The sequence below is a fragment of the Staurois parvus genome, unplaced genomic scaffold (genome assembly GCF_062004578.1).
Source record: "Staurois parvus isolate SC_StPar_1 unplaced genomic scaffold, SC_StPar_1.0 ptg000377l, whole genome shotgun sequence".
NCBI classification, from domain to species: Eukaryota; Metazoa; Chordata; class Amphibia; order Anura; family Ranidae; genus Staurois; species Staurois parvus.
Window position 1 is genome coordinate 1,331,502 of NW_028318173.1, and position 21,483 is coordinate 1,352,984.

Consider the following 21,483-nt stretch of genomic DNA (forward strand, 5'->3'; position numbering starts at 1 on the left):
TGTCTTGTTGGAACACCCATTTCAAGGGCATTTCCTCTTCAGCATAAGGCAGCATGACCTCTTCAAGTATTCTGATGTATTCAAACTGATCCATGATCCCTGGTATGTGATAAATAGGCCCAACACCGTAGTATGAGAAACATCCCCATATCATGATGCTTGCACCACCATGCTTCACTGTCTTCACAGTGTACTGTGGCCTGAATTCAGTGTTTGGGGGTCGTCTGACAAACTGTCTCCGGCCACTAGACCCAAAAAGAACAATCTTACTTTCATCAGCCCACAAAATGTTGCGCCATTTCTCTTTAGGCCAGTCAATGTGCTCTTTGGCAGATTGTAACCTCTTCAGCACACGTCTTTTTCCCAACAGTGGGACTTTGCGGGGGCTTCTTGCAGATAGCTTGGCTTCACATAGGCGTCTTCTAATTGTAACAGTCCTCACAGGGAACGTCACACCTTCTTTCATCTTCCTGGAGCTGATTGTTGGCTGAGTCCGCGCCATGTTGGCTATTCTTCTATCCATTCCAATGGTAGTTTTTCGCTTTCTTCCACGTCTTTCAGGTTTTGGTTGCCATTTTAAAGCATTAGATCATTTTAGCTGAGCAGCCGATCATTTTCTGCACTTCTTTATATGTTTTCCCCTCTCCAATCAACGTTTTAATCAAGGTACGCCGTTCTTCTGAACAATGTCTGGAATGACCCATTTTCCTCAGAATTTCAGAGAGAAATGCACTGTAACCAGCATGGACAACATTTGCTGCCTTCCTTCCTTAAATAAGGGCAATAATTGCCACCTGTTTTTCAAAGAATGAATGACCTCACTAATAGAACTCCACACTGCTATTATTTTGATCACGCCCCTTTCAATGAGTGATTCAATGACACAGAATCAGCAGCATGCATGTCATGACTGTTGGGTCTGTTGGATTTCTATTACTCTACTACACCTGCTAGGAAATTATTTGCCATGTAGAAATATCATTTCTACAAAAACAGTGATTGATCCGGTTAGTGATGTCTGACTGCTATTATTTTCAACACAACTGTATATATATTCATATATTTATTGAAATATATTTTGAAATATATTGAATATGGCCCTATATTGTAAGCGCTGAGCAAACCCTTTGGCGCTATATAAACTCGATGTAATAATAATAATATGGCCAAAATTTTAGCATTTCAATTATATGTCATATATTTGGGAAGAATATTTGTAAAATATATTTCAAATATATTTTTCTTCCATGTGGGTACATTCGTATTGTTGTAACCAGTACAACAATAAAAACGTTGTACTCCTCTTCATTGGTGCTCTCTTTGACCTATTACACTTGGTATCTCAATGTCCTCTCCTGAGGGATCCCTGTTTTTGCGATGAGTTGAGGAGTACAAGGCAATGGGGTTCAAGTTGTCTTTGTTCACATTTTGATAACCGGCATAAATCTGTGTCCAACGTTCCTCTTCCACAGCCTTTGTGATTAACTGGTTAGTCTTCGAATGCTCTGGGTAGAGATCTAGAGGACTTTCACTTCAACTTCCTTCATCAGGCATTTATCAGCAGGGAACTTCCAGGAAGATTATAATTTTTTTTTATGAACCTTCTGTATGCTGGAACGGATCTAATGCATTTTCCTAAAGTTTTTTAGTTCCGGGCAGCGGCAGACTGACTGAGGGCCCGGGGTCAGTAGGGGGCCCCATGAGATGTACCTGGTACCTTTCATAGGCTTTTTTGGGTGTGGTTTGAGTGTGGGTGAGGACACAGGGGCCTCCTAATCCCCTAATGCCCGGGGGGCCCATGAGTTGTCAGTCTGCCCCTGGTTCCGGGTCTTTTTTTCAGCAGGAACTCGGGGGGGAACGCAGTTCAGGCACCTCCAGCATTGAATGTATTTAATGGAAAGGGGGTCTGGGGTGTGCTGGAGGGCCTATTTTCATGGGGGTCTATTGTTGCTGGATGCGGTCTTTTGTTTCTGGGGGGTCAGTTGCTGGGAGAGACCTCCTGTTGAGGCAGGAGTCTATTGTTGCTTGCTGCTGAGAGATCTGTTTTTGCTGCTGGGGGGTCTATGATTGCTGGGGTGGATCTATTTTTGCTGGAGTGGTATTTTATTGTGGGGGGGTTCGTTGTTGTGGGGGGGGGGGTCTATTGTTGCTGGAGTTCAGGCACCTCCAGCATTGAATGTATGTAATGGAAAGGGGATCTGGGGTGTGCTGGAGGGCCTATTTTCATGGGGGTCTACTGTTGCTGGATGCGGTCTTTAGTTTCTGGGGGGTCAGTTGCTGGGAGAGACCTCCTGTTGAGGCAGGAGTCTATTGTTGCTGGCTATTGAGAGATCTATTTTTGCTGCTGGGGGGTCTATGATTGCTGGGGTGGTATTTTATTGTGGGGGGGGGGTTCGTTGTTGCGGGGGGGGGGTCTATTGTTGCTGGGGGGGCTTATATTGCTGGGGATATTGTTTCTGGGAGGGATCTCCTGTTGAGGGTGGAGTCTAATATTGCTTTCAGCTGAGAGATCTGTTTTTGCTGCTGGGGGGTCTATGATTGCTGGGGTGGATCTATTTTTGCTGAAGTGGTATTTTATTGTGGGGGGGGGGGTTCGTTGTTGTGGGGGGTCTTATATTGCTGGGGATATTGTTGCTGGGAGGGATCTCCTGTTGAGGGTGGAGTCTATTATTGCTTTCAGCTGAGAGATCTGTTTTTGCTGCTGGGGGTCTATGATTGCTGGGGTGGATCTCTATTTTTGCTGGAGCGGTATTTTGTTGTGGGGGGGTTCGTTGTTGCGGGGGGGTCTATTGTTGCTGGGGGGCCTTATATTGCTGAGGATATTGTTGCTGGGAGGGATCTCCTGTTGAGGGTGGAGTCTATTGTTGCTGGCTGCTGAGAGATCTGTTTTTGCTGCTGGGGGGTCTATGATTGCTGGGGTGGATCTCTATTTTTGCTGGAGCGGTATTTTGTTGTGGGGGGGTTCGTTGTTGCAGGGGGTCTATTGTTGCTGGGGGGTGTCTTGTATTGCTGGGGACATTGTTGCTGGGAGGGATCTCGTGTTGAGGGTGGAGTCTATTGTTGCTGGCTGCTGAGAGATCTGTTTTTGCTGCGGGGGGGGGGGGGGGGTCTATGATTGCTGGATCTATTTTTGCTGGAGTGGTATTTTGTTGTGGGGGGGATGTTCGTTGTTGCGGGGGGGGGGGTCTATTGTTGCTGGGGGGTCTTATATTGCTGGGGACATTGTTGCTGGGAGGGATCTCCTGTTGAGGGAGGAGTCTATTGTTGCTGGCTGCTGGGAGATCTGATTGCCGGGGGGTGGATCTATTGTTGCTGGGGTGGTGTGGGGGTCCATTGTTGCGGGGGTGGGTGTCTATTGTTGTGTTGGGGATCTATTGTTGCTGGCTACAGGGGATCTACCGTAGTTTACTGCTTTTCTTGTTTTCATGAGCACATTACATACAAATTACTTAGCGCCACAAAATGATACTGGGTTCTGTATTCTCTATAAGAGGCGGTACTGGGAGGTGGGTAGGAGGTGGACCCAAAGTCGAGAGTGCTCAGGGGTGGGTAGGGGGCGGAAACAAGGGAAAAGGCGGGGAGTTCCTGCACCTATTCTTTGAGAAGAAAAGTCCTGTCTATTTCCCGCCTCCCTCCTGTCTGATGAACTAATGATTGAAGCTGTTAGCCTTGGGACTTCGCCATCTGCTGGTCAGTAGACATGTGCGCAGCGGAAAATTTTGTTTTTGTTTCGGATGCATTCATTAGGTTGCTTTTTTGTTCCCTTGTATTTGTTGCGTCGGTCTGATCCGTTTTTGGGATCCGTTTCTTCAGAATTAGTTTCACAGTGGCAGGAATCCAGATGAAAGGTGAGGCATGGTTGTCAAGGACGCAGCAGCCGCCTGCTCCTTAACAACCAGCTAATAGCAATGAATTCGGATCATTATCAAACAAATTAGAATATGTGGCATCATCCCAATGAAATGAATGCATTCATAACTTTTTTTTCGGATTCATTCCCATTCATTTCTATGCCCATTCAGAAATTTGAATATATTTGAATCTCCGAAAATGAAATTTTCCTCTGAAAAACGAATCAATGACAAAAAAAAAAAAACACACAAGGGCAGCACAGAGGCTAAATGGTTAGCACCACCGCCTGGCAGTACTAGGCTTGTTGGTCTTTATGTCTGGAGGAAAAGAAATGTAATCTCCAAACATGGAAAGGTTTCTTCACAGTAAGAGCTGTGAAAATGTTGAACAGACTCCCTCAAGAGTTGGTTGTGGCCAGCTCAGTGGATTGCTTTAAAAAAGTCCTGGATTCTTTCTTAGATACACAGAATATAACTGGATACTAACATTTAACAAGTTGATCCAGGGAATACCCAATTGCCTTTTTGGGCCTGCAGGAGAAAATTGGATCATGCTTTGCAGGATTTTTTGCCTTCCTCTGGATCAACTGTGGGTATAGGATTATAACTTTTTTTTTTTTAATGGTTGAACTGGATGGACTTTTGTCTTTTTTTCAGCCAGACTAACTATTGGGTTCAAATCCCAGCCACAGTACCTCCTGCCTGGAGTGTGCATGTTCTCCCTGTGCCTGCGTGGGTTTCCTCTGGGTTCTCTGGTTTTCTCCCACACTTCAAAGACATGCTGGTGGGTGAATTGGCTCCTGTGGAAATTGGCCCTAGTATGTGTATTTATAGATGGGAGTTAGGGACCTCAGATTGTGCGCCCCTTGAGGGTTAGGGACTGATGTGAATGCACAATGTATATGTAAAGCGCTGTGTAAATTGACGGCGCTATAGAAGCACCTGAAATAAATAAATAAGTCTACTGGTCACTACTGAGCACTGCAGCCCAGATCTTTGCAGCGCACACCTGACCTAATCAGGAGTGCTTAAGAGTCTGCTGGACATTCAGCCTGAATCTGATCAACAGGCTAGTCTACCTTCTTATGCCACGGGTAGAGATCTGTCCGACTCTGACTTCAACATCCTTTATTAGGGTTTTAAAAGGGATTTTCTAGGATAAATATAAACCCCTTGGTTATGGGCCCTTTGTGTGTTAAAGTCAACTCAACAAACTTTTTTATTACGTTGATCTGTTTGCCATCCCACTTAAACTAACGCTTGTAGCTGTTGGCATTGAAACGTCACCATCTGCTGGTGAAGATCGAGCACTGCAGCCCCGATCTTCACTGCGCACACTTGCCCTAATCAGGAGGGTTTAGGAGTCTGCTGGACATTCATCCTGAGCCTGGTAAACAGGCTAGTCTGTCTTCCCATGCCCTGAGTAGAGGTCTCTCTAACCCTGACCTTTATCTGACTGTTCATGCCTTGAAATGTTCATGCGATTGTCCAAAATGCATCTTACCTCTACTATTGCCAGTCTGCGCTCTCTCTGTTTAGTATTAGAACATTAGCCAGATGACACTATCAGCTGTTTTCTCTACGACCATCTGCCTGAATTCTGTTTGACATTCTAGTGACCGTCCTATCTGTTAGCTGGTTATTAACCCTGGTGACACAGTTGGGCCACCAACATTTATGACAATGATAAAAATGGTTTTATTACTTTCCTTTAAAGAGACACTGTCACCTTTACCATTCGGGGCAAAGTATCTGCATGAAGGTGTCCCCCCCAATGATACTCACCCTGCCAGAGATCTCCCACTGTGCCTTCCTACATCATAGTTGGTTCTAGAATCCCCAGCGTTGACTGGTCTGAGACACTAAGGGGAGCGGTGACATTGCTCCCTCTGTCATGGGAAGGCTCCCCGGCATCAGGGCTGGGTTTGGCCTGTCCAATGTAGGGTTGCAGTAAAAATGGGGAAGAACATTGAAGGTCAGCAGGGCAGAGGACAGGGGTCAGTGCTGGCAGGGTAGAAGACAGGAATCACTGCTGGCAGGGCGGAGGACAGGGATCACTGCTGGCAGGACAGAAGACAGGGATCACTGCTGGCAGGGCAGAGGACAGGGATCACTGCTGGCAGGACAGAAGACAGGGATCACTGCTGGCAGGGCAGAGGACAGGGGTCACTGCTGGCAGGACAGAAGACAGGGATCACTGCTGGCAGGACAGGGGACAGGGATCACTGCTGGCAGGACAGAGGACAGGGATCACTGCTGGCAGGGCAGAAGACAGGGATCACTGCTGGCAGGGCAGAAGACAGGGGTCACTGCTGCCAGGGCAGTGGACAGGAATCACTGCTGGCAGAGCAGAGGACAGGGGTCACTGCTGGCAGGACGGAGGACAGGAATCACTGCTGGCAGGGCGGAGGACAGGGATCACTGCTGGCAGGGCAGAAGACAGGGATCACTGCTGGCAGGGCAGAAGACAGGGATCACTGCTGGCAGGGCAGAAGACAGGGGTCACTGCTGCCAGGGCAGAGGACAGGGATCACTGCTGGCAGGGCAGAAGACAGGGGTCACTGCTGGCAGGGCAGAGGACAGGGGTCACTGCTGGCAGGGCAGAGGACAGGGATCACTGCTGGCAGGACAGAGGACAGGGATCACTGCTGGCAGGGCAGAGGACAGGGGTCAGTGCTCGCAGGGTAGAAGACAGGAATCACTGCTGGCAGGGCAGTGGACAGGAATCACTGCTGGCAGAGCAGAGGACAGGGGTCACTGCTGGCAGGACGGAGGACAGGAATCACTGCTGGCAGGGCGGAGGACAGGGATCACTGCTGGCAGGGCAGAAGACAGGGATCACTGCTGGCAGGGCAGAAGACAGGGGTCACTGCTGGCAGGGCAGAGGACAGGGATCACTGCTGGCAGGGCAGAGGACAGGGGTCACTGCTGGCAGGGCAGAGGACAGGGGTCACTGCTGGCAGGGCAGAGGACAGGGGTCACTGCTGGCAGGACAGAGGACAGGGGTCACTGCTGGCAGGGCAGAGGACAGGGGTCACTGCTGGCAGGGCAGAGGACAGGGATCACTGCTGGCAGGACAGAGGACAGGGATCACTGCTGGCAGTGTAGAAGACGGGTCATTGCTGGCAGGGCGGAGGACAGGGATCACTGCTGGCAGTGTAGAAGACAGGGATCACTGCTGGCAGGGCAGAGAACAGGGGCACAGCTCCTTCTCCCATCCCTGAACTGCACACAGCCTGGGCACAGGCAGCAGAGCTCCTCCTCCCCACACAACACATAACTGAGATCAGTATAGTGTCAGGCTAGGGCAGTACAATGTCAAACTAGGTGTCAGGAATGGACTCGCCAATAGTGGTCGGACTCACCTGCCTTGTGGGTTGCAGTACCAGGACTGGCCAGCGGGTGCTTTCAGCAACCAGAGGCTCACTCCTGCAGTCAGCCAAAACACCTGAGGTTGGTCTTTCCACGCACATGACCTTTAATGGCCCCCCAGTCTTAGTCCGTAGGGTTCAATATTGAGTTGGCCCCGCCCTTTGCAGCTATAACAGCTTCAACTCTTCTGGGAAGGCCATCCACAAGGTTTAGGAGGGTGTCTATGGGAAGGTTTGACCATTCTTCCAGAAGCACATTTGTTAGGTCAGGCACTGATGTCGGATGAGAAGGCCTGGCTCGCAGTCTCCGCTCTAATTCATCTCAACCTATCACGGGACCACGCTTGGAGTCACTGAGCACCTGAAAGCTCCTGAAAGCGACCCATTCTTTCACAAATGTTTGTAGAAGCAGTCTGCATGGCCATGGAGGGGATTGGAACACCTGAATCACATGATTTGGAGGATTGGCCCAATACTTTGGGCAATATAGTCTATGTTTGGCCAAAAGCTAAAGACTACTGCAACACCATCTCTACAGATCAACCTTTTGTACCTCCAAGGAACCCTTGAAATAATTTTTAGGTCTCATGGAACCCCTGCTAAAATTAAATTATTGGGGATTAGTGGGAAAAATGCATTGACCTTGGTGGTCCCCCTGGTCCTCCTGGTCAGAATTCCACCCTTTCAGACAGCTTAAAAGATCACTGGTGTCATACGAATAGATGCAGAGCTGCTGCTAGCGCCTAAAAGTGTTGCCGCATCAAGAGACCAAAGCTGATCATTGGTGTCATGCTGCTGTTGGTTCTGCCAAATGACATTGGACCCCCAACTATCCAGGCACCATCCGATGACAGGTCAAACGGCAACAATTAAAGGAACCTCCAGCAACCTCTTGAGGAACACTAGGATTCCACGGAACCCTAGATGAGAACAACAGCTATAGATGATCCATAGTGCTCTGGGAATCCTTTATTCAGTTAGAAAAACATCAGATTTAAAATGTAGAAATGTAAAAAAAAATTACATTTAAAGAAAAATGACTCAACGCCATCATAGTTTCCCTTTATAAACGCAGCGCAAGACAGATTTGTATATTGTATTTTTCCTTTTGAACCAGTAGATGGCAATGGAACACAAATTTTTACATAATTGATTTCCATTCCAGGATGGTAACATTATATAGGAGACAATTTCTATGTTGAAGTTACAAATTATCTTTGTTTTTCCTGATATAAATTTCAGCATAATATTTACTGGAACTGGGAAAGCTTATTATTATTATTATAAATATTAAATAATATTATTAATATTAAATATTATTATTTTTATGTGACTATTATTTGTAGCAGTAGTAGTATTCTGTTAATTGTTTGTGAGAAGTGAATTGACACATCATTTGCATTTTTTCAGATTTATTTACTCTGAGGTGCTTTGCTGAAAACGGGTAGGAAAACAATTCCGATTCTGAACCTTGCCCATTCGTGGTTCGTTGAACCACCAAACTGATCGACCACTTCACCAGCTGCTAGAATGTTAATAAAACAGTAGGGGGTCCCAGATGATGTCATTAACCACTTGAGCTACGGAGGATTTTACCCCCTTCATGAGCAGGACATTTTTTTTGCTATTCAGCACTGTGCTACTTTACCTGGTGATTGCAACACAGCACCCAAACGAAATGTATATACATTTTTTCACACAAAAAGAGCTTTCCTTTGGTGGTATTTAATCACTGCTGGGTTTTTTTATTTTTTATTCCATAAATGAAGAAAAGACTGAAAATTTCTTCATATATTTTGGCCAAAATGTATTTTGCTACGTCTTTGGAAAAAAAAAAAGAAAGCTCCTAATAGGTGTATATTAATCGGTTTGTTTGAAAGTTATAGTGTCTACAAACTACGGTATATATATTGTAATTTAAGCAGCTATAGACACTATACTAGTAACAGGTGGTGATCAGCGACATATAATGAGACTGTGATAGTGTGGCGGGCAATCTGACACTAACAGACACTGGCTACGAGGGACACTAACTGACACTGGCGTCGCTAGTGACACTAATACAGTGATGAGACATAATACCGTACACTGGACGTCCTTATGCGCACAGCTGCTATTTTTGGCTTTTGGCGGTTTTTTCTACAGCCAGTAAACTCCCCCAGCATGTTATCCTATGTGTCCATGCACACACAGGCTTTAATCAGCGTTTTTTGGCAGGGGGAGGTTCTTGGCTGGAAAAAATCCCCAGAACTAATGGGGTTCTAGAGGAGTTTCTTAGCTGGAAAAACGCTCTACCGCTGGTAAGCGCGGTAAATAGCAGCAAACCAGCGTTTTTGAGCATTTGTTTTTTAGCCAAAAGGTTTTTTGTTTTTTTGTTGCAAAACACAGTTAAACGTTAATGCAAAAGCGTTAAAAAAATGCAACTTTACCGCTACCGACGGTTTTTTTAAACGGCCAGTGTGCATGAGGACTACTAATGACACTGGCCAGGAAGGGGTTAACATCAAGGGGCAATCAAGGGGTTAACCGTGTGCCTACAGTGCGGAATGCTTGCTGCTTTTACTCGCAGATCTGGCTGCTTTTTTCCTCCCTGAACTCAGTTGATTCCAAGGAGAAGAAACAGCCAGATCGCAATACAGTACAGAGTACTGTGTGTTTGGGAACACAGAACCCTGTGCTGTGATTGGCCACAGCCGATCAGCAGATATACAGCCAAAATCATTGGCTGAAGCCTGAAGGGTACACGTGTGGAAGTGGATGGTGACGTCCAGGGACATTTAGTGTGGGCAGGTGGCAAGCGGTTAACCATACGTGGTCATGAAACCCCTTGGGAGACAGATCATCATGCTTGATGAGGATCTACAGCTATGGAGTGACATAATGAACGATGGATTCACCATCATTAGATGATGTGATCAATAATGGATTTACACTGGAGGACATTATTTAAATTTTTTTTAAATTATGTATGGTTATTGACCTTTTGCCATCCACGTAACGCATGGCTGAGGAGGCAAAGAGCTTTAACACCCACACGTCGCACGTATGCGTCCATGGGTTCATGGGAGGCAGTAGCTTCTGTGCTGAGGGTGCTGAACGAGCTGTCAAAGACAGTTTCCAGTCTCTAGCAGTGTCCCGTCGTCTCCTGATCATGTGACCACTTTGACAGCCACTCGCAGTGGTCATGGGATCGGGCAGTCCTTCCAGCCCCCCCCCCCCCCCAGGCATAATAGCCCAGTTGAAGGGGCACCGGGGTTGTGCGGGAAGGGGTTACATTTCACTTTTTGGGATTGAGTAACAAGGGGCAAGACTGTACCTCTGTACCCTTTTCACTAAAAGGGGGTGCATATCCAGGGGCCCCCATGTCTCCTTGTCGCAAAACCCGCCCCCATTCTTTTTGGGGGATCAGATGTGGGAAAGAGGTCCCTTAACATTGGGAAAAGGTTTCTTTGCTGCCACGTTCCCCCTTTGCAAGGCATTCTCACTAGGGGTAATACTGTCCCCGTGTACCCATTTCCCTTGGATGGGTGCATATCTAGGGGCCTCCATGTTATAAAGAGAGCTTCCATATTCCTCTCACAAACCCTCATGTCCTTTTTGAGGGACCAGATGTGGGGAAGAGGTCCCTCAACATTGGGACCAGGTGCCTTTGCTACTCTGTCCCCCCCTTTGCAAGGCATTCTCACTAAGGGGTAATACTGTACCCCTGTACCCATTTCCCTTGGAGTGGTTGAATATCTAAGGGTTCCCATGTTTAAAGAGAGCTTTCATATTCCTATAAGATCCCTCTCTCACAAACTGCCAAATCCTTTTTGGGGGACCAGATGAGAGGAAGAGGCCCCTTAACATTGGAACAAGGTAATTTGTCGTCCCCCCCCCCACCTGCAAAGCATTCTCACTAAGGGGTAATACTGTACCCCTGTACCGATTTCCCTGGGAGGGGGTGGATTTCTAGAGGCATCCATATTATAAAGAAAGCTTCCATATTCCCATAAGTCCTTCCTCTCATAATCCTCACACATCCTTTTTGAGGGATCGGATGTGGGGAAGAGGTCCCTCAACATTGGGACCAGGTGCCTTTGCTACTCTGTCCCCCCCCTTGCAAGGCATTCTCACTAAAAGGTAATACTGTACCCCTGTACCCATTTCCCTTGGAGTGGGTGGATATCTAGGGGTTCCCATGTTTAAAGAGAGCTTCCATATTCCTATAAGATCCCTCTCTCACAAACTGTCAAATCCTTTTTGGGGGACTAGATAAGAGGAAGAGGCCCCTTAACATTGGAACCAGGTAATTTGCTGCCCCCCCCTTGCAAAGCATTCTCACTAAGGGGTAATACTGTACCCCTCTACCAATTTCCCTGGGAGGGGGTGGATTTCTAGAGGCATCCATATTATAAAAAGAGCTTCCATATTCCTATAAGTCCTTCCTCTCACAATCCCCACACATCCTTTTTGAGGGATCGGATGTGGGGAAGAGGTCCCTCAACATTGGGACCAGGTGCCTTTGCTACTCCGTCCCCCCCCCCTTGAAAGGCATTCTCAATTACGGGATAATACTGTACCCCTGTACCCATTTCCCTTGGAATGGGTGGATATATAAGGGTTCCCATGTTATAAAGAGAGCTTCCATATTCCTATAAGATCCCACTCTCACAAACTGCCAAAGGGGTAATACTGTACCCCTGTACCGATTTCCCTGGGAGGGGATGGTTTTCAAGAGGCATCCCTATTATAAAGAGAGCTTCCATATTCCTATAAGTCCTTCCTCTCACAATCCCCTACATCCTTTTTGGGGGACCAGATGTCCCTCAGTCCCTCAACCTTCGGACAAAGGGCTTTTGCTGACCTATCTCCCCTTACAAGGCATTTGCCCTTATGTTGAATGGTAAGGGGGCTGCTCCCTGCCCTTGGTTCCTTTCTCCTAGAAGCCTTTTGAGGATCTGAACTGCCAAAAATAACACTGAAATTTGGTTTCAGCTCAGGACATCCAAATCCACGAAACTTGGTCCGAGCCTCACATCATCCGACTTTTTGGGTCAACTCAAGTAATAAAAATGAAAGAACAATGGAAGAACATTCATCACACTCAACCTCGCTTACATTTTCATGCTTTCTCTGGGTGCCAGTTTACCTACAAGTATGTTTTTTGACTTTGGCAGGAAACCAATGCTTCCAAATGTAGAATTTTTTATTCTGTTGGAAGCCCTGAAGGAATCAAATCCAACCCCCCCCCATCAGCATAAGGCAATCAAGCTATCCTATGTTGCGTGACAATGGCTCTGTGCTTTTGTGTATGGATAATAATTGTCATGTTGCGTTATGAATTATTGATGAACAATTCTGTTTTTTTTTTTTTTCCCATGCCTAGAAACAACTGAACTGGGCAGCAAGAAGGAACTGAAATCCATGCCGTTCATCACTTACCTCTCGGGGTTGCTGACTGCTCAAATGCTGTCCGATGACCAACTTATCATGGGAGTGGAAATCCACTGTGAAGAGAAGGGCCGTTGCCCAGCAAGCTGCCATTTGTGCCGACGGGCTGGCAAGGAACAAGTCAGCCCCATCCCGGTTCTCTTGGAAATTAACCGAATCACCCCTCTTTATAATTTGATTCAAGATAATTCTACACGAGAGGTACCCATCTGTGTTATGTATAGGATGTGCTTGTTTTTTTTAAAGCAGTTTCCAAGGCCAAAGTTGGCGTAGGCATATAGGTGGCTGCGCAGAGGTGGGTTTCATCTATGTTGCGTGTTGGGAGTGCATACGTACCTTCAAAACTGTGACCGTAACTGGTAGGATGGGCCTCCGATCACATGATCACTGTGCCAACCAGTTACAGGGATCAGAGGAACCCTCTGGCTTTAAAGAGGAATTTCACGTTCCCCCCATTTTTTTTCTTCTCCCCAGCTTACTTGATGCTCGGCTGCGCACATTTCAGATGCTTACCCACACAAAGGATCCAACGTTGTCCTGCTGAGATTCCCTACTCTGCAATGGCTGCCAGGTCCTGCACTGCCATTATCCTTTGTGACGTCATCAGAAGGCTGCCCTGGGACTTCCGGGTTCTGGTGCAGCCTACCGATGACATGCCACTAAGTCCGCCCACCTCCTCTGTTAGTAAATAGGGTAACCAGTGGCTCTTGGGATAAGAGCCTCACATATCCAAGGAAGCACCAGGGTCACTGATATCATTCGACTAGGCGAATGATGGAGAATGTGGGGCAGGCTAAAACCTAAATAAAAAATACATATGTTCAGTGGGTGGGATACAGAGAAGCCAAGTGAAAGAAATGGGTGAAGATCCACATTAAAGTGCTTGTAAACCCTTAGATATACCCAGTGACATGACTGACCTCAGGTGATACACAGAGATGAAACAAATCCTTCTAGATATACTGTACCTGTTTATCTGCAGCCCTTTCTTCTCTCCAGCCCTCTAAAGCACACATTGTACACAGCATTTCTGAGCTTCCAGAGGCAGGGGCAGGGATTTGACGTCGCACTCTGCACAGTTTAGAGAGGAGAGCGGAGTGTAATCTGAGACTTGAGTGGAGGGAATCAACATGCCCCCCGCTACACAATCTCATAGGGAAACATGCCCAGCTGAGGCTGTCAATCACAAGCCATGTGTTAGAGCTTCTCTCCTCCATCCCCCTAATTACTTGAAGTTGTTACAACCTGTCAGAAGTAGATGAGAAACGAGACTGCAGACAGAAATCACATTTGGTACTTTGGAACTTTAGAGCAGCCTTTCTCAACCGGTTTAACCCAGAGGAACCCTTGAAATATTTTCAGGTCTCAAGGAACCCTTAAAGATTAGTCCATTGTGGGGTCATTGGGAAAATGCCCCATACATTGGTGGGGGTCAGTGGGAAGAATGCCTCACTTACAGTGGTGACCAGAATGTTACCTTCGCTGGCTCTGCCAAGTGGCTTTTGGCCTGGGAACTATAAAGGCACCATCATAAGGGAGGTCATTTAGCCACAGCTTGAGGAACCCCTATCCCCCTCTGGAGGAACCCTGGGGTTCCACAAAACCCTGGTTGAGAATGGCTAAAGAAGGATGTGTTTTGTTCTTTTTTTCATATCAAAGGTTTACAACCACTTTAAGAGTTCCTAACCCTTTCGCCACCACCGACATAGGCCTCACATGGGTAGCAGCATGGGCTTTTACACATACGTATCCCCTTTGGGTAGGCTGACCATTTAAGAAAGATTTTTATGTAAAGAAATGACTTGAAATCACAGTATAACAATAACTGCTTGTAGATACAAGGCTTCAGAATATTCTTGTTTCAATACATTAAAAAGAATAAAATAATTAATAAAATAATCTCGATCAAAGTAACAGGACCTCTTACTTTATGCCAAGTAGCCTCTGAGCAGCAGTGACTTTTTTTTAACCAGCCCAATATAACTACTCCTCCGCAATATTAACTGTGATGCTTAGATCTAAACACTTGGCTCAGTGAATTAATGTAATAAATATCATGTAATCAGTCATTCAGCACCCTCTGTTCTCTAAATCTAATCTTCTCAATTGAGCATAATAAATTCAGCGGTGTCTCGATAATCTTCCTAATAATCCTGTTCTTGGATCTCTAATTGGGAAGGAAAAGCTTCCAGTTCATCTCTTCTCAAAGCAGATCTTCAAGCATGGTCTGCCTATTCGGTGAGGCCTACCTCCCTCCTCCGTAATTGCTGCATAAAGTCGCAAAAAAAGTACCTGTTTTGGGAAAAATAAATAATATATTCATCCTTCCCTGACTTCTGCAGTGCAGGGGGTGATCTTGGAGAATGTTGAGTTACCTAAATCCCAAGAAAAGATATTTCAGCTCATTGCAAGATCATCTTCTTGTGAGATTTGAGTTAGTCAAAGTTCTTCAAGATCTGTTTAGAAAGAAGCTGGCATCAGCCTTGCCAAGGTGCTGCTGGAGGAGCATGTTTGGGTATACAATCCAATACGCTCTTGTTTTTGATTTTTATCCCTCTTGTCAGAACCTGGCCTGGGTCTAGCCACAGAATCTGGTGCCCACCAGCAATTGACTTAGTGCTAAGAGCATGCGGACTAGTATTAAAGCGGAGTTCCAATCCCCAGAATAAATTTTTTTTTAAAGTTGACTCAGGATTGCCATGAGATTTGAGCTGCTCAACGTTCTTTGACATCTGTCCAGGAGGAAGATGGCACCACCCTTGGCAAGGTGCCACTGGAGGAGTGCATTCAGGTACACAATGCAATACACATTTTTTCTTTAGGGGGTAAAAAAGTACATTGCATTGTGTACCTGAATGCACTCCTCCAGTGGCACCTTGTCAAGGGTGGTGAAATCTTCCTCCTGGACAGCTCTCGAAGAGTGTTGAGCAGCTCAGATCTCATGAGAAGATGGCCCTGCACAGAGCTGAAACAGCTTCTCACCTCTACTCAACATTCTCCAAGATCTTTTCTTGGGGCTAGCCAAAGAATTTGGTGTCCATCAGCTTTGGAGTTTTTGCTAAGGGCATGCCCCATTGACAGGGAGATACCAGTCTACATGCCTGTTGTCCTGGGCCAGTAATGTCAAAGAGAGGAGGGGGATCATTTTTATTAATGTTAACTTGATTTTATTAAATTTAAAAAGCTGAAATAGATCTCTATCGGAGGAAGATGGCACCACCCTTGACAAGGTCCCACTGAAGGAGGGCATTCAGGTACACAATGCAATGTACTTTTTTAGCCCCTAAAGAAAAAAGGTGTATTGCATTGTGTACCAGTGGGACCTTGTCAAGGGTGGTGCCATCTTCCTCCTGGACAGATCTCGAAGAGCATTGAGCAGCTCAAATCTCATGAGAAGATGGCCCTGCACAGAGCTGAAACAGCTTCTTACCTCTACTCAACATTCTCCAAGATCTTGTCTTAGGGCTAGCCAAAGAGTTTGGTGTCCCCCTGTCAATGGGGCATGCCCTTAGCAACAGATCCAAAGCTGATGGACACCAGTCTACATGTTTGTTGTCCTGGGCCAGTAATGTCAAAGAGAGGAGGGGGAGAATTTTTATTTTATTTATGTTCACTTGATTTTATTAAATCTAAAAAGTTGAAATAAATAAAAGTCCAAGTTTTGAAACTATATAGAAACTGAGCACAGTGGGCAGCTCCACCCATTACATTGTGCTGGCCAGAGCCATAGCCACTAAAGCTGTAATTTTACCATTTTGTGAGCATTTTGACGATGTGAATGTGCTAAAACAATTTTTTTTCAGGTATCGTAATGATGTTTTTACCTTTTCGTAGGTGTTCAAAAACGCATTTATGAGCTTATACTGGTGTTCTGGGAAGGGAGAAGTCATCGAAGATTGGTGTCGATGTGACCTTACTGCCATTGATGAGAATGGATTGCCCAACTGCAGTCCACTTCCTCCACCTGTGTAAGGGACTCTTACTGGATTTTCTATGTTCCATCAGAAACCGAGTTGCAATTTGAAATTATTTAAACACTTAAGCAAAATATTAAAGTTAACTATTACCTAAACTGTATTTCGTAATGTCGAAAAAAGACAACCAAAAATAGAAAAGCCCTCATAGACAGAATCCTATACCAGCAGTCGGTCCAGAGGAGAATGTTCCCATTGAGAAAATTCCTTCTGACTTCCTGTCCCAGTGAGGCAAGGGAATTTCCATCACAGGGACGAAGAAAACAATAAATTCTGTATGAATCTGAGAAGTTCTAACCCTTTTGTGGTCTACTAAAAAAATAAGTTGTTTTCCTTGCGATATCCTCTCTCTTGACTTTTGGTCCTGGTGACACCATCAGAATTGAGAAAAAAAATCTCGCAAGGAAAGTCCAGATGTTCTGAAGTCGTTTGAGTTGTTCTCCCAGCAATTCAACCTGCCCTGTTCCAACTCTCAATTACGACTCAGCAGCCTTCCAGCCTTTTGATCCCTCATTTGGACTTAGAGCTACAATTTCCGTCCACAAAATTGAAAATGTTGTTCGCTCAGTAATCCGATTGTGCCATCAATGATTTAAAAAATCCAAGTCATAAAGTCATCCAAGTCATAAAGTTCACCCCATATAACAAGAGAAACTTTTGTTCCTTCCAGGTCATGGCTCATGCGTATATTCTTTTCAGAAAAACGATCGTACGATTTGACCATCATTGAGTCGAAAATGGGTAATTTTTCACAAATTTTCCAATATGCCCGATCAACGAAAGGGGAGGAACCATGAAAATCGGCTGGTGCCGTTGACCCACTAACAGAGCGAAAATCAGCCGATTATTCTTAGGTCTGATTTTCGGCTGAAAAATCGGTCAAATTTCTACCCATTTATGGCCGGCCTAAGTTGAGCTACTGAGAGAATCACTTCTGCACTTCTACTGTGAAATTTGAGAATGGGTTGCTCCATGGTGACTGCTGTTACAAAGGTCAATGAGAGCTTGTTTTAAAGCTTTACTGCTTGTTATGAATATGTTTAAAAAATGAATATACATAACCTAAGCCACGGGTTCTTTTTAAGCTTTTCAGAGAGGTATGGGGTCTCTTGAAGCCCAACAGTCCCTGCATTGCCAACTGACTCACCCTGCAACAGTACCCGAGAAAGCAGAACATAACAAAAAGGAAAGTGCACAAGAGGGCTATATAAAGTGTTCCCAATCCCAGGACCCTGCATATATCTGGTCTCCCCGGACCCTGCATTCACTATATCTGGTCTCCCCGGACCCTGCATTCACTATATCCGCTCTCCCCGGATCCTGCATTCACTATATCCGGTCTCCCCAGACCCTGCATTCACTATATCTGGTCTCCCTGGACCCTGCATTCACTATATCCGCTCTCCCCAGACCCTGCATTCACTATATCCGCTCTCCCCGGATCCTGCATTTACTATATCCGGTCTCCCCAGACCCTGCATTCACTATATCTGGTCTCCCTGGACCCTGCATTCACTATATCCGCTCTCCACGGACCCTGTTTTCACTATATCCGGTCTCCCCAGACCCTGAATTCACTATATCTGGTCTCCCCGGACCCTGCATTCACTATATCTGGTCTCCCCCAGACCCTGCATTCACTATATCTGCTCTCCCCGGACCCTGCATTCACTATATCTGCTCTCCCCAGACCCTGCATTCACTATATCCGGTCTCCCCAGACCCTGCATTCACTATATCTGGTCTCCCCGGACCCTGCATTCACTATATCCGGTCTCCCCAGACCCTGCATTCACTATATCTGGTCTCCCCGGACCCTGTATTCACTATATCTGGTCTCCCCCAGACCCTGCATTCACTATATCCGCTCTCCCCGGACCCGGCATTCACTATATCTGGTCTCCCTGGACCCTGCATTCACTATATCCACTCTCCCGGACCCTGCATTCACTATATCTGGTCTCCCTGGACCCTGCATTCACTATATCCACTCTCCTCGGACCCTGCATTCACTATATCCGCTCTCCCAGGACCCTGCATTCACTATATCCGCTCTCCTCGGACCCTGCATTCACTATGTCCGCTCTCCCCGGACCTGGCATTCACTATATCTGGTCTTCCACAGTACGCACATGGGAAAAAAAAAACATTGTTCCTTTGAGGGCTAGCAAACTTTTACTTTGCACGACTGCTAGCTTTCAAACTCTGCTATCTCTGACAGCTCGTGGTCCCCACTAACAATCAGAAACCAATCCGAGCATCAGTTCCTGATCGTGAGGATCCAAAGGGCAGGCTGGAGACTTCGCTGACAATAAAAGCCTTCAGCCTGCAGTCGCAAGTGCAGCCTGAAGGTGGCAGTGTGTATTTGTTTACTAATGTAATCGCCGGATACAATTTCATTATTAAAATAATCAAAAAATATTAAAATTTAGCCTATGTATTTGTTTACTACTGTAACTGTCAAATACTACTGCGATTTAAAAAAAAAAATTATATAAAAATTAAATTTAAGAACAGAAATGAAAAAAATATATATATACACGCATGCATCAGTTAAAGTAATTTTCGGTTTACGATTCCATTGAAAATAATGGCTCGGTTGACAAATTTTTTTCGCAATACGAACGGATTAATACATATACAAAGTTTTTTAAATCATGTCCCTGTACAGTATTTATGCCTTTAAAGTGCACTTTATAAAGAGTTTTCAACAGATAAAACTTTTTTTTACATTTTTCTGACCTCTGGAATGGATTAATTGATTTTCAATGCATTTACAAATTAATTTTTTATCATGTACATGTACAGTATTTATGCCTTTAAAGTGCACTTTATAAAGAGTTTTGAACAGATAAAAGACTTTTTTTTACTTTTTTCTGACCTCCGGAACGGATTAATTGGTTTTCAATGCATTCCTATGGGAAACCACGTTTCGGTTTACAAATTTTTCGGAATACAAAAATTCCCGCAGAACGAATTAAATTCATACAGGTACGCCTGTATGTATATTTATAAATACACACATACATATATCAGCCTTTATCTACAGGAGTTGGCCAAAAATACGAAAACATGACACGGTTTGCAGGTGTAAAAGTGACGACATGTTTCGCATTGAAAGCGGAATGGATGTGACATACTTTTGCTCCTGCTGTGTGATGAGACACCCAGCTAACAGCTTGGAAGCCTCACTTTCCTCATTCGTTACATGCGCTGTAAATAATACGGAGTAAATTCAGAGCTTACTGAACTTTAAAGAGGGCAAATTGTTGGAGCCGCTTAGCTGTGGCTGAAGTTGCCGATTTATTGGCCGTGCTGAGAGGTCCAGTATCAAAGGTTATGGCGGCATATACAGTTTCTGATGAGCGTAATGGTCAATTGACCGAAAGAGACAGAAGGACATTGCGCAGGATTGTGACCCGGAATAGGAAAACAACTGGAGAGCTCAATCTCAGTCTTCCAAATGTCCACAAAAACTGTGCGGAGGGAACTCCATAAGCAGAACATTCGCAGGTGACCGGCATTTGCCAAACCACTAGTGACCGATATTAATGCTCAGAAGAGAAGAGAGTGGTGCAACACCCATAAATGGTGGACTATCAATCAATAGAAGACCGTAACATGGTCCCATGAATCGAGCTTCACACTGTTCCCAACCACCGGACATATTCATGTGTGACGAACACCGGCCCAAGTGTACGACCAGGACTGTCTTGTGCCAACGGTAAAGCATGGTGGCGGTTCAATCATGGTTTGGGCAGCCATGTCTTGGTATTCTGTAGGCCCCATCAACACCTTGAAAGGTACTGCCAGCGACTATGTACAAGTTTTTTCTGACCATGTGCACCCCAGGGGCGGACTGACCATTTGGAAACTGCCCGAGGGCCCGGGGTCAGTAGGGGGCCCCATGAGATGCCCATGGTACCTTTTTCATAGGCTTTTTTGAGTTTGAGCAAGGGCACAGGGGCCCCATGATCCCCTATTGCCCGGGGGCCCCATGAGTTGTCAGTCCGTCCCTGGTGCACCCCATGGTGCAGGCATTGTTTACCAAAGACAACCATTTACCAAGACGATAATGGGCGATTCCCACAGCTGGTGTTGTCAAATCGTGGTTTGATTATCATGCAGACGAAGTCTTTCACTTTCTCTGGGCGCCGCAGTCGCCCTCAATATCATAGAGCCACTATGGTCAATTTTGGAGAAGGTTTGGGTTCATTTTCCACCTCCAGCATCTCTGCAAGAACTGGAGCGATTTTTGCATGAAGAGTGGTATCAGATCCCATCATCCACCACCAAGACTTCTATTTGGCAATTCCCATGAGAATTCAGGCAATCTTGGATGCCAAAGGAAGTCCAACACCATATTTGGTAACCATTTTGTTCTTTTACCTGGCATTTCCATAATTTTGTCCAACCCCTGTTCTCTCAGTTTAACTTATTATCTTTTTAATATTAATAATAAATAAATATATATATATATACAGTCATGGCCGAAATTGTTGGCACCCTTGATATTTTTCCTGAAAATCAAGTATTTCACACAAAAAAGGTATTGCATTAACACATGTTTTGCTATACACATGTTTATTCCCTTTGTATGTATTGGAACAAATATAAAACAGAGGCAGAAAAGCAAATATGACATAATGTCACACAAAACCCCAAAAATGGGCTGGACAAAAGTATTGGCACCCTTAACTTAATATTTGGTTGCACACCCTTTGGAAAACATAACTGAAATCAGTCGCTTCCTATAACCATCAATAAGCTTCTGACACCTCTCACCCGGAATTTTGGACCACTCTTCCTTTGCAAACAGCTCCAGGTCTCTCTTATTGGAAGGACACCTTTTCC

The 21,483-nt window shown here is 45.5% G+C and overlaps 1 protein-coding gene across 3 annotated transcripts in view; it reads left to right on the plus strand.

Moving 5' to 3' along the window:
• Positions 1 to 21,483, plus strand: part of ASTN2 (astrotactin 2) — a 521,452-nt gene that overhangs the window by 453,871 nt on the left and 46,098 nt on the right. For all 3 annotated transcript variants that reach the window (XM_089685523.1, XM_089685524.1, XM_089685525.1), the window contains 2 exons: positions 12,591 to 12,856; positions 16,490 to 16,623. In XM_089685523.1, the coding sequence (XP_089541649.1) occupies positions 12,591 to 12,856; positions 16,490 to 16,623 (400 nt within the window). The remainder of the gene's footprint in view (positions 1 to 12,590; positions 12,857 to 16,489; positions 16,624 to 21,483) is intronic.